General features: G+C 36.2%; 1 protein-coding gene across 2 annotated transcripts in view; it reads right to left on the reverse strand.

Annotated features, from left to right (window-relative positions):
• Nucleotides 1-464: 464 nt before the first annotated feature.
• Nucleotides 465-14,559, reverse strand: part of ZNHIT6 (zinc finger HIT-type containing 6) — a 60,155-nt gene continuing 46,060 nt past the window's right edge. Inside the window, exons 9-10 of one of the 2 annotated variants that reach the window (XM_059136851.1) lie at nt 5,460-5,584; nt 465-1,458 (exon numbers count right to left, since the gene is read on the reverse strand). In XM_059136851.1, the coding sequence (XP_058992834.1) occupies nt 1,418-1,458; nt 5,460-5,584 (166 nt within the window). In that variant the 3' untranslated portion in view covers nt 465-1,417. Of the gene's footprint in view, nt 1,459-5,459; nt 5,585-12,521; nt 12,686-14,559 lie in introns of those variants that run through there. The other variant, XR_009345237.1, reaches the window with a different exon arrangement.

Consider the following 14,559-nt stretch of genomic DNA (forward strand, 5'->3'; position numbering starts at 1 on the left):
AAATTTTACTTTTAGATTAAAGAGGAATCCTTTGAAATCCCATTTAGTTGTCTCCTCAGAAATACTGAAAAACCTAATTCTACACAAACCTTTCACTGTATGAGGAAGATTCCTGAAGTTGTTTTGGAAGTATAACTAATCCTCAAATTGCAAGACCTCGTTTTCTATGAATCACAGTTCCACTATTACTTTTATACTAAGGGTCTTTGTGGCATTATTGTCTTTGGATTTGCTTCTCCAGTTTTGACCCTCAAGTTACACGTATTTGTGCTCTACAAGTTTCTCCTATACTCATCCTCTTATTATTAATTCATATTTCTATTTTTTCCCAAGCCTCTTTAATTAATGCCTCTGGCTTCCTTTTGGTCTAAAACTTATTCCAATTTAAACTAAAAATGAATTCACCAATGTCCCATTTTATCATTGTTTTCTTAACCATTAAGTACACAGATGCAACACAGATGTAATAATCTTTTACTCTTTTATAGCCATATTGCAATTTCATAACTGTATAAATTCCAATAAAACTAGGAAACTTTAATTTCAGTATGTGAGATCATAATGTATACAGAGCGCCCATGAGGTATAAATTAGGCCATGTATATATATAAATGCACATTCCAGTAACACTTTGAAGAGTTCCAATTGTTTCTTTCTTTAGTTATTGCTGGATGTTTCAAAACAGCATAAAACTGCTCATCACAACACTCCTGTGTGGTAATGAGGAGAGTGAAATGGGAATGGGATGAAAGGCACAGAATTCATAATAAGACACAGCTCATTGTGCAAACAAGGAGAGTCAAATTTGTGAGCACCGAGGGTTCAAACAATGAGAAGCCACTGATTTTGTGAACTGAATATAAGAATTAGCAGTTAATAGTATTTATTTATCCTTTACATGTGACGCTATACTAGATGCTACCCAAGTTAAAAAGACCCACTCAGTCTCTCAAGAGGGTGAGTTACAAGTAAATCCCAAAGACAAGAATTGGCAACGATGGGCCAGTCCTCCTGTGGCTACATGGTAAGTCACATGGCTTCTATGTTTAGTGAGGTTCTACCAACGAGACTGCCAACTTTGTGGCTGACACAGGTGATCCTTGGGTTTGGTCTTGCATCAAACTAACATACAAAAGAAGTTTTCAGCCTATGGACTCAAGCATATTAAAACCCTGGGCCAAACTAAAATAAGCACTATGCTGGTCAGGTGCTAGGAATAAGGGCCTTACAAGTCAATCCACCAGGCTAGAATATACACCTTTTTTGAAAAAATTTTTAGATTGTTTAATTACTCTCAGAGAAAAAAAAATGTCAACCACCCACTGACAGTATCCCAGCCATCCGACAGCTAGTCAATGCATAGTCAGTCCTCTGCAACGGTCTGGGAATTTTCGCCTTCTTCCTCCAGAAGAAGTGCTCAATTTTGATTGCCAATGTTCTTGGTAGATTCACTTTTCACTGAAAAAAATAAGTAAACATACAGTCAAGTGTTTATACTGTTTCTGTTTAGCTTGTTCTGTTTTTCCTTCTTCTCTCCTCCCTTCCGATGCATACCAACAGCACTGCTCATGGGGACAGACAAACCATGTCATGTTCCAGGCAGCCGGAATATACAGATCTGGCCACAATAAAGAAAGGATGTCTGAGAGTAGCAATTATATTTTGTGAGGCAACATCCTTCCTGACTCTGTGGAAGACTTGGGAATGGTCAATTCACAGTGTGGTTATGATCCCCTAATCGTACCATTGAAAAGATCACTATCATCACATGGGCTGGCCAAGTGTGCTTGGAATTAAATTTTCCATTATTTCTTTTTAAACTTAAAATTGAGGGTCAGTGTATGTTGAGTGAATGTGGGCTGAGAGAGGACTAGCTAATCGCCATCTTCCTTTCACAGGAAAGATAACTTAGAGCAGAAATGGAGCTCCTTTAAAGGAGCAGTCCTGATTGGAGCGAGCAAGACTACGATTCACTTACTAAACTGAGAGCTCCTTAAGAAGGGAGACTAGATTTTTCCTCCTTATATCTAACTTCCCAGTGTAGCCTGCTTGCTGAATCAACATGAATGCAAGTCAACCAGAGTAACAGCTCTATCTCATTCCACAGAGCAGCTAAAAGGAAATAATATATTAAAACACTGAAAATTAAGGTTAAAATACAGATTATTTTGCTACAGGCTTATAGCCATTTATTTCCATTTTGTAGATGAGGGGAACAAAGCTCTGAGGCAGAGAAAATGTTCAAGGGGCCACAGCTTAGTAAGAGCTGATGCTAGAATCATAAACCTAGATCTTGCCTCATATTCAACTGCCAAGTTCCTTGGGGGTTGTCCGATGGTACCTAGATTTAAGATCATCCCAGCAACTGAAATGTTTACTAAATCCCTTTTTATGAGCAAACCACTGAAACAGGTTCAATCCAAGATATAGTCCTGATCCTTGTGAAATGTCAAACTCTAGTAGAATCCTTCAAGTATCTCCATGATAATACAAGTCAGTTGTTTCTCCTCTGGCTTTCTTTGCAATTAATACACATTTTATTAGAGCACCTACTGCACTGTAAAGTTTACATGTGTGTTCTTGTGCCTGAGATCCATCCCCATCTCCCCACCCCAATATGCCACACACACTGAAAGAGAGGAAAACAAAGAGGGTAAGGAAGAATGAGGGGAGGAGAGAGGGGGAGACAGAATGGATGAAAGGATACACTGGCCCACCAAGAGATTGATGAGTAGCTCCTACTTTATGTATTTTCACTAACTGAAGTCCTCACTTTGGGGCTGGGTTCCTTGTCAAAAGGCAGAGACATTTTCTATTCGAGTTATTTTAGAACAAGAGAGATATACATTTTGCTGATATTTTTAAATCAGTGGAACTTCGTACTACTGCAGTTTGGGGAAAACACTTCTCTTTCTTTCCTTCCTGAAGTGGCCCGTTTTCTTCTTTTATTGTATTCCATTCTTTGTTTCTTAAGACTGAAAAAGCAGCATGCTCTTATTTTTTTTTTTTTTAAAGATTTTATTTATTATTTGACAGAGAGAGCACAAGTAGGGAGAGCAGCAGGCAGAGGGAGAAGAAGGCTCCCTGCTCAGGGAGCCAGATGTGGGGCTTGATCCCAGCACCCCGGGATCATGACCTGAGCTGAAGGCAGCCACTTAACGGACTGAGCCACCCAGGTGCCCCCAGCATGCTCTTATTAAATCATTTAAAGCTCCTAGCTAACTTTGGCAAACAGGAACTATGAAGCAGGTAACACCATTCTAAGCACTTCCCACTGGACTAACAGAAGATGGGTGGTTAGCACTCCACATTTCTAATCTAGTGGGCTACCTTAACTGCTCAGTCTTTCACAGTCAACCTTTTACATTCCTTAAAAAGCAAAGAAACAACACCTGTCTATTGCCCATCAATACCAGCAGACTTTTGAAAAGAAATTACGGCACTCTACAACCATACCAAACATTATAACAATGATCAAGTGTGAAAACTACTGAATGCCGGCCCAGAAACACATTTTTCCCAAACGAGAAGAGAGACACCTTGTGCTATGAACTCAAGATCAAAATCCCAACATTTTTGCCTCCAGAGAGAGAAGGAATTTCAAGGCTTTCCAAAGAAAATGCCTTGTTCTTATATAAGCCTCCTCCTGCATTAAGGGGCCATCCTGCAGGATATCCAAAGTTATGAAAATGTTCAAAGAAACAGATAACTTGAAGTGCATTTCACACAAAGAAATGCACAGACAAAATTGTGTGCATTTCACATAAAGAAAGGCATGTACAAAAAACCCGGCATTATTTTTAAAGTGCGTGTATTTATGATGTAACAACACTGGTATGGTCCTTAAGATCCTGTCAGACTCACTAAATTTTTGCCACAGCAGCTCTAAATGATCCTCTATCCTGAAAGAACTAGTCACTTGTCTTCCTGTAAATAAGTCAAATATCATATACCCACCAAAAAATAGCAAATTTTACTTAATCAGGTTCCAAGTACACTACAAAAGTAGCCTTTTCATTCTGCTTCGTTACAGGAAGCCTTCCTTCAGTGTGCATTCCTAAACAAGGTGAAAGAGTTGCTGTGTGTGCTCTGTTTATTTACACAGACATGTTTGCCCTGGCTAGTAATCCACATTACTAAACAACTTTCCCTGAAACCAACATTTAGAGAGCCATGTGAATTATATGAAGGAAAAAGTAAAGTTTTACACAGCTTAAGAAAAAAAAGTGAAATTGGTCATTTATAACACATTTGTAATTTGAGAAAAAACCAGATATTCTCAAATTGTGAAAAATGTAAAGTCAAGAATTAATCTAAGGATTAAGAGGTCCATAACTGATTATTAGAAACTTCAACATTTGCTATCTAAAATTCTAGTTTCGAATTGTGATGCTGACAAAATTTTGGCTGCTTTGAAAAAAAAATTCTCCTATTCACTTCTGCCGAGAAAAAACCCCATTACACACATGTGTAAAAGAAAACCTTAAAACAAAGGTTACTGCCTATTTCAGCCTATACTGTTGGTATAACAATAAAACCCAAACTGTATGTTTCAAGTAATATCATTTAAAAAATAGATTCAAGCCAATCCAAGGATTCACTGGTCATCTGGAGACCGTTACAATGAAACTTGGCCTGTAACTATTATTCTTAGCTGAACAGTGGTATCTAATGGTTTTGAGTGAGTCACCTCTCTGTCTTTTAAAAAGTAATTTGTTGAATTTTATAAATCCTCTAGATTTTGCATTTAGAAACACAAGTAGCTCATTCTAACCAGCGGTGGCAAAGATGGATAAGTCATTTTAGATACTAAGCTTTTACACATTTCCAGTTTTATACTTCCAATTTCATTACTCGCCAAAGAGGGACAGTATCTACTTTTAAAGAATCACTAAAATGACAAGAAATATAGCCAAAGAAACAAACATCAAGGAAAATAAAACCACTGCGTTTAAAAAAAGAAAATAAAGGTCAAGTCAATGGCACTAGCTTATTCTAAACATAGTTCTAACTTTAAACCTGATGTTTTTTCAAACATTATCTCTTTCTATAAGGTAAAATACTAAAAATGTTTTATAATCCCTCATTTTAGGAATCTCTAAAGAAAGAGTTTTAACTAGAGAGTAAATTTATCTGATATTGGACAGACTGTTACTTAAAGGCTATTAGCTTTAAAAAAAGACAAAAGCCTGTAGTACCCTAATAAGACAAAGAATGTCATTTTAGAGACAAACTTATTCATTTTAAACTGATATTATAAGCTACGTGCTCCCATCATGACAGAATCAGTAGCTCATTCATTTGGTTCTTTACATTAACTATAGCTAGCTATAGAGCAAATTCAGGTAAGTGTGTGAATACAGGGGGAAAACATATATATAAAGAAATAAAGACAGTCATGTAAGTGCTCAGGTTCACTAGAGTTACTCTAAGCATTATAGGAACAAATTTACATTTACCTTGGTGAAGAACTTCCAAGTCATGACTGGATTCTTTTAATACCACATGTAATGTTGGATATTCGATAATCACTTTGTTCCTCAAATTGTCACGGAGACTTTTGTAAGGATCCAGTTCATAATACCTTACAATAAAAAAAGCAAAACAAAAATAAAAAACATCCTTAATACTCAAAGTTACTAATAAAGACGATATATCAGAGTCCCTTACATTAAAAAAATTTTAAATGTTGGGGCCCCTGGGTAGCTCAGTGGGTTAAAGCCTCTGCCTTCAGCTCAGGTCATGATCCCAGGGTCCTGGGATCGAGCCCCACATCAGGCTCTCTGCTCAGCAGGGAGCCTGCTTCCTTCTCTCTCTTTCTGTGTGCCTCTCTGCCTACTTGTGATCTCTGTCTGTCAAATAATAAAATCTTTAAAAAATATTTTTAATGTTAATAACATTAATTCAATTGTTATTTCCTTATAATATAGTAAGTTTAATACCTCTAAAAAATCAGATGCTATTACTATACAGGTTCTAAAGCTAAATCAAGAGCACATCAAATAACTGAATATTAGAAAAGCTTGAAAACAAGTCATTTTCAGATCAAGGAATAAAGGCTAACTTTTATACAGTATCTATGGTTTAATGTGTCATGAATTCTTCTTGGATCAGGGAATGACTAGTTCAAAATCCAAATTCCTCAAATATATTTAGTTTGAGCCTTTAAAGAAAAACAAAAAACTATCTCATGATAATTTCCAGGAACATATGGTATTAAAATAACTGGCTAGGAATACTTTTGGAAAAAGTTCATTCTAATTATAAATAAGAAATTTACATTGCCATATGATTAATTAGGTCTTCCTTTAGTTTGAAATTAAAAAAAATAAAACAGGTTTAAGTTTCTAGATGAGGCTAAAGCACAAAATTTAAGGAATATGAAGTTTACCACTCAAGGTATCATGACATAGCCGTCAAATGTGTCACCGGTAATTAGATGCTAATGTTCCTTAAGGTATAAAACTCTCAAGTCACACCTTTAAAAAAAAAAAAAGAACTTTTTTTGGATTGATTAAAAATGCATTCCTCTAACATTTTCCTCCTTGGTTGCTTTTCTGGGGCAGCAGAGAAAGGGGTAGAATTTCACTCACTTGGAGTTTCACTCACTAGCTCACTAGGAGTTGCACGTAGGAATATGTTGGCATATGAGTATCATGTCACATTAAAGAGGAAAAAGTTGAGAACATTTCACCAATGTAGTCATAATTTTCCAACTTTTTTCTTCCATCTCCACCAATGACAGATGATATTCATATGCAAAACACAAATCCTAAGGGATACCCACCCTGACAGCTGTAATTCCATCCTTTTCCCTCCTGCTCAAGAAAGCATACTGGATACAAGTGATCAAGAATGAAGTTATCACTGGAATACATTTGAATCTGCTGTAATTTTGTTAAGAGTAAATAATTTACAAACTTTGGTACTTCCTAATGAGTAATAGATTATTTGCACCGTAACTTGCAGCTGACTGAGACATGCAATGCACTTATGAAGAACTCCTGTGTAGATGTATAGATATGTAAGTTTGTTCCATGGAATACTTTTCAAATAAGGGAGGTGGTAGGGGGGTGGGAAGTGTTTAACAAAATGCAAAGACAAAACCCGCTATGGAAACTGATTTTTTTTGAGAAGTAGAAGTAGGTGAAAAGAGAGGGAACTGTACTTGACTTATGTTTGCCTGACTAAATTCCCTACCCCTGGAATTCAATTCTTCATTTTAGAATCACAGAAAAATTTTTATGTTGAAAGAAACATGAAATGCAAAATACTCAGTTTTCCTAAACCAGCCACCCTAGTGCCCATAGGCCATGGAATGCATACATTTTTCTCCCTGTGTAATGTAACACAGATGTGCTTACAATACTTTAAAAGTGGTTCCAGCATTCAAGGATTAAATGCTTCACATCTTTTAAACATTATTCCCCTTTGAAATAAGCAGGGTCTTTTTTTAAAGTTAGCAGCAATTATACATAAGAGAAAATGAGACTGAATTAGATATCAAAGTTTAAGATTAACTTTTAAAGCAGAATATAAAATGGATATAACCAAATTTTTCTTAAGAGAAAATAAGACTTGAATTCTCAGATAGGAAATTTTTTTTTTTTTTTTTTTTTTTTTTTTTTTAAAGATTTATTTATTTATTTATTTGACAGAGAGAAATCACAAGTAGGCAGAGAGGCAGGCAGAGAGAGAGAGAGGAGGAAGCAGGCTCCCTGCTGAGCAGAGAGCCCGATGCGGGACTCGATCCCAGGACCCTGAGATCATGACCTGAGCCGAAGGCAGCGGCCTAACCACTGAGCCACCCAGGCGCCCTCAGATAGGAAATTTTTAAGTAGTATATCTTACAAACACTTGCAGCAACTTATCGTCTGTGAATTTAAACTGAATCACAAGACTTCTATTAAGAAACATTTCACAAATAAGAGGATGTTTTCCACTTATTTCAGTTTTTGGTAATTTTCAGTGTAGACTTAACATTTTAGGCATTTCTTTTCATAATATTCAAACTTCATTAGGTTTCTCTGTATTTCCAAAGCTGCATTAAAAAAAAAAAAAAATTCTTCAAATGCCACATAACTGGAAGCCTAGTATTCTTGCTGATACAGTATAAAATATGTTCCCAGCAGAGAAACATCTAGAGATACTTAAAAAGTAACATGTAGTAAGTTATACATTACTTCAACCTCAAAGCTACAAGGATTACTTATTTAGTTATAAAAAATTTTGGTTCCTGTTTTATGTGTGTAGCAGGTCCTTTTACTTTTCTTTCTACTTTAACAAAGCACTTAGGATGCAAACATTTATAAGAACTTAAGAACTTACAATGAATTATTTTTAAAATACTTTATTCAAATACAATGAAAATCTGGTATGTTGTATGGTTTTCATTAGAACTGCTGAGTTTTATTTAGTGTTTCCCCTAAAACGTAGCAAACTTCTAATCACAGTAATATTGGTATTGTCAGTAAGCTTCTAGACTTTGGCTTTCAAGTCTGTTAAAGAGGTTTGACTTCACTAGATAATCTTTTAGTTGAAATCCTGAATTTCTTTACTTTTCTACTACTAGTGGTATCTCAGTCTACCATTAAAATTTGCCCATAAATTTAAAAAGAAAATTATGTAAACTGTTTATGAAGAAAAGTTATCAAACACATAAGGGTAACATTTTGTGACCTGTAGTTAAATAAAGCATCAACTTTTAGTGGCTGCTTGGGTTTGGGGCCTAATACCATGAGTTAAAGTCCTGGTGCCATTACTCATTGGTCTGTGATTCTGGACAAGTTACTTTACTTCTTTGATCCCTAGTTTCCACACATGAAACTGGAAAGAATGACAGTATCACTTCAGAGTTATTGCGGGGATTAAATGATAAAACAGAGAAACTGTTAGCTCATTTACTTAAGCCATAAACAAAGTTTTACATTTGTATTTACCTAAAACAAAATACATTCGGATAGAAACTTTAGTTCAGGTCATTGGACTTCTTCAGCGTAACAAAGAATGATACTTACTATGTAAGCACGAAACACACATTTGCTTTTTTATGCATTTTACATTTTAAATATAGAATTAAAACTTTCAAACTATTGTTTTAGATCACTCTTACTTCTAGGAAGCTAAAAGAACTTTCAATGTTTCTATTTCTATTATCTTTAGGCAAGCTGTAGAGTCCAGCTTGGCAGTGCCTAAAACATTTATAGGCCTTAGCTCTTTTTCAAGCCATTAAGTTACTGAATCCTAAGGGACAGCTTTATCTGTTTGAAATTTTCTCAACTCTGGAGTTCCCATTAGTAGAATGGCTCTGCTACCATAAGACAAACTACTTAGGTTTGGAAGAATTAAGACACCAACATCTGTCTTTTTTTTTTTTTTTTTTTTTTCCCCTAGGGATCCTCTCAGACATTTCCTTTTGTTATTTCACTTGTTCACCCTCACAGGCTGACTAGTTGACCTGCTCTAGGCAGCTTTACAGGGGCATTAGAAGGGCAGCATGGCTCAGTAGGCTAAACAGGTGTTACAGTGATTGACATTACATAAATAAAAGTTGTCTTGATAGTCAAGGGTATGTTTTTAATCTTGGCTCTGTTACTAACTTTCAAAGAAACTGCCCAAGTTCTCAACTTCTTCCTCTACTTTATTTGCAAATTAGGATTTTAAAAAAGTTTCTAATTCAAAAGAAGACTGAATTTTAAAAAGTCACAAACTACTTTATTTCCCATTACTGACACTCCTTAGATGATCTCCCTCTCCCCTCCTATAAAATATTGAAACTAAATATAAATATTCTCCAAATTTAATAATCTAATGGTAGTCCCTAGGCCACAGAACATTTTCCACTAAAAAAGAAGGTCACCGGATGAGGTGATCTCCAAATTGACTCCAGGTTTAAAATTCTACAAGTTTTGATATATTTTTTAAAGATTTTATTTATTTGACTGAGAGAGAGAGAGAGGGAGAGCGCACATGTGTGCACAAGCAGGAGAATGGCAGGCAGAGGGAGAGGGAGAAACAGGCTCCCCGCTTAGTGGGGGTTGATCCGGGGACTCCAGGATCATGACATGAGCTGAAGGCACACGATTAACTGACTGAGCCACCCAGGCACCCACCCTTATAAGTTTTGATATTTATGTGATGTTCATAGCACTTAACTTACATCCTTAATCGCTGCATTTATTTCTCAATCTAGATTTCTGAGTTAAAAGTGCAACTAACTGATTCCAAATGTACAAGGTTGAATCTTTGGCTATTAAAAAAATTAAAATCTTTCTATCCATATGTATGTGTGTATGTATATAAGCAAGCTCTATGCCCAGCACAGGAGTTGAACTCACAAACCCAAGATCAAGAGTCACATGTTCTACTGACTGAGCTAGCCAGGAGCTCTAAATTAACCTTAATATAAATCAGTTATTTGATAGTTAACTGTTTTTAAGGTATGGCTCCTCCAGGCCATACCAGTGAATTATGGTTTTTGAATCAACTGCAAACTCTTTTAGATCCACATTTATCAAATTCCTTGAAAATAATACAAACTTTGGGGGCGCCTAGGTGGCTCAGTGAGTTAAAGCCTCTGCCCTCGGCTCAGGTCATGATCCCAGGGTCCTGGAATCGAGCCCCACATCGGGGCTTCCCCGCTGCTTCCCCCTCTCTCTCTGCCTGCCTCTATGCCTACTTGTGATCTGTCAAATAAATAAATAAAATCTTTTAAAAATAATAATAATACAAACTTTAAAGTAATAAACTTATTTTAATAGGGCAGAAAGTGTACGGATTAAGGAAACAAATTGGTTTTCAAAATCCAAATGAAAAGGAAGAAAGAAACCAGATTGTTAAAAAGACCCAGAATAGGAGAAGATACATAAATTAAAACTAAGTACAGGGGTCAGAGAGTTTTAATTCTTCTGTTTAAAAGAAAAAGGTTTTACTTAAAATTTCTCCAAATAATACTCCTATGTCACAACTTCTGCAATTCATACAGTCCAGGTCATATAGAAATGGATCTTGCCAAAGTTGAATTTTTTTACCTAATTTCTCTTAGTTTTCCTACGTTTTTTAAAAATATTTTATTTATTTTTTCAACAGAGAGAGATCACAAGTAGGCAGAGAGGCAGGCAGAGAGAGAGAGGAGGAAGCAGCCTCCCACCAAGGAGAGAGCCTGATGTGGGGCTTGATCCCAGGACCCTGGGATCATGACCTGAGCTGAAGGCAGAGGCTTTAACCCTCTGAGCCATCCAGCGGCCCTTTAGTTTTCATATTTAAAAAAAAAAAAAAAAAAAAAAAAAAAAGCCAACAGAGGTTGAATTAGTAATTTGCTGCACTTTGTTTTGGGACTTCAATATATCTATGTAAATGAGGACTATAAGTGTTTGATATGGGGCACTAGTCACGAGCTGGGTAGTGCAGACACACATCTCCTCTTTCAGAAGGCTCAACAGTTCATACTGCGGCAACAAATGATTCTAGTCTATCCATCGTATGAAAGCTATGGAATGGGGTAAAATAGTGGCCAATTACTTATTTTAAAACATTAAAGAGGGACTTACAAAGCTCTTACTTGTTCTAGATGCCATTTGTTCAGTCTTTCCTGATCCTTACTTGAAGCTTAACTACTTTTAAATCCAGAGACTTGGGCTCCAATCTTAAGATCCTTAGACTTTAAGGTCCTCTGTGACTCCTCAACATTTGTTATTCCACTTTCTTCATTGGTATAATGATGGAAAAGTTATCTATTCAACAGCTAGCTTATAAAGATTACATAAGAGAATTTAACAGATGAAATGTTTCTAAAGCAGAAGTTGTCCAACTAGTATCAGTAGTAAGATTCTATACTCTGAAGATTTTTTTTATAATAAAGTATCTCTAGCAGGGAAATGACATACTAGAAAGGAATTATGTTCATGATCTATGACAAGATTAGTTAGTAGAAAAAGCATGATCTTATAGACAGACCTAAGTCCAAAACCTGACTTTGTAACTGTAAATTGGTTTCTTCTGGGTAGGTCAATTCTCAGATCTTAACCTTCCTATCTTGTGGAGATATAGTACATACTTCATTACACTTAATGCATGTGGAAATGTAAACACTTATTCATTGATTAATTCCTCAAATATTTATTTAGCATCTACCACATAGAGGTGGTCTACTAGGTAACAAGTTCAGAGAAATAAATCCCACAGTTTACTGATGGTACTAGTCAAAGAAATAATTAACAAATTTCATTGGGACAATTGTCATGATAGAAATTCTAAAGCTAAGCAGACATTCAAAATATATTCTCTTGTTCCTTACCAACCTGCACATATTCTTTCAGGCTGTGCTAAAAAAAGGGGAGGTAGGTAGAGTTAGGAAATGAAGTACCTAGATAACTAGTACCTACTAACCCAGCTCTGCCAACTGGCTGAGCTTCAGCTTCTCTGCAGCTAAATTTATAGTTCTTATCATAAAACTGCTGTAAGCAGAATGCCATGCATAAAACCCACTGGATATGTCCCTCTCTGATAAAAATATTTGGTACCTCACTCTACGTATTTCCTTTATATGTATGGACACTCTTCAGATTGATTCTACATTTTCTAGTCTTCAACTGTTCTCTTGCTTCCTTTGTTCTAAGGTCTAGATCCAAAATATGGCCATAGTTTAACAGCATTTTGAGCACGTACTCATCTTGACCGTGGCTCTCTGAAAAACAATCAACAATCCCAAAAAGAGATAACTAAGAACTGGGGTTGGGTTTCACATAATCAAAGAACATGCATTATGTCCATTTGAGAACACATACCAGTGTACTGGGAGACAGGCAGGCTTAGGTTTGGATCTAGGTACCACCATGTGGTGGTTACGAACCTACAGGTAGGGCTCTCTATCACTTACAATGTGTAAAACTTATAACGCCTGTATAATGTAACATAATCATAATGGATCTAAAAAATGCACCTAATGCACCTAAAAAACAGTGGAGGCACTCAATATGAGATTGTTATTAATATTTATTATGTTGCATAAAGATACCATTTGCCTCTCGATTTAACCTTGATCTTAATTCACCCTTGCAGCAAACATTTTTTGGTGTGTTTGTGAAAACTTATTCAGGATCTTCATACTTTTTTGGTTATGTATAACTTAAAATAGTTTTGGAAAACAATGATACTTTTGCATATATATATTTTAAAGATTTTATTTATTTATTTGAGAGAGAGAGAGTGCACATGCCAGTGAAGGCAGGAGGAGAGGAGGAAGGGGAGGGAGAGGAAAAGAATCTCAAGCAGACACTGCACTGGGCATGGAGCCCATCATGGGCCTTGATCTCACAACCCTGAGATCATGACCTGAGATAAAACCAAAGTCAGACGCTTACTAGACTGGGCCACCCAGGTGCCCCACTTTTGTATATTTTAAACTAGGTTATATAAAATTTCATTTAAAAACGTTACTCACAAATTTAAATAGATGAAAAGAACACAATTTATTGTGGAGTGTAAATACTAATGATTTAAAATGAAAATGTTAACTCACTCTTAAATTTACTCAAATCTAAATACCATAGTAATTCGATACCATATCATCCATTTAAAAGACAGATGGGAAAATTGGACAGCTATGTATAGAAGAATGAAACTCGACCATTCTCTTACACCATACACAAAGATAAACTCGAAATGGATAAAAGACCTCAATGAGAGCCAGGAGCCTATCAAAATCCTAGAGGAGAACATAGGCAGTAATCTCCTTGACATCGGCTACAGCAACTTCAAGACATGTCTCCAAAGGCAAAGGAAACAAAAGCAAAAATAAACTTCTGGGGCTTCATCAAGATCAAAAGCTTCTGCAGAGCAAAGGAAACAGTCAACAAAACAAAGGGGCAACCCAGGGAATGGGAGAAAATATTCGCAAATGACACTACAAAGGGCCGATACCCGAGATCTATAAAGAACTCCTCAAACTCAACACACACAAAACAGATAGTCACGTCAAAAAATGGACAGAAGACATGAACAGACACTTCTCCAAAGAAGACATACAAATGGCTAACAGACACATGAAAAAATGTTCATCATCATAAGCCATCAGGAGATTCGAATCAAAACCACATTGAGATACCACCTTATACCAGTTAGAATGGCCAAAATCAACAAGACAGTAAACAACAAATGTTGGAGAGGATGTGGAGAAAGGGGAACCCTCTTACACTGATGGGGGGATTGCAAGTTGGTACAGCCACTTTGGATAAGTGTGGAGATTCCTCAAAAAATTAAAAATAGAGCTACTCTATGACCCTGCAATTGCACTACTGGGTATTTACCCCAAAGATACAGATGTAGTGAAAAGAAGGGCCATCTGTACCTGTGTTCACAGCAGCAATGGCCACAGTCACCAAACTGTGGAAAGAACCAATACGCCCTTCAACGGATGAATGGATAAAGAAGATATGGTCCATATATACAATGGAGTATTGTCTCCATCAGAAAGGATGAATACCCAACTTTTGCATCAACATGGGTGGGACTGGAAGAGTGAATAAGTCACTGAGTGAAATAAGTCAAGCAGAGAGAGTC

This window comes from Mustela lutreola, chromosome 10 (assembly GCF_030435805.1).
Source record: "Mustela lutreola isolate mMusLut2 chromosome 10, mMusLut2.pri, whole genome shotgun sequence".
Taxonomy (NCBI): Eukaryota; Metazoa; Chordata; class Mammalia; order Carnivora; family Mustelidae; genus Mustela; species Mustela lutreola.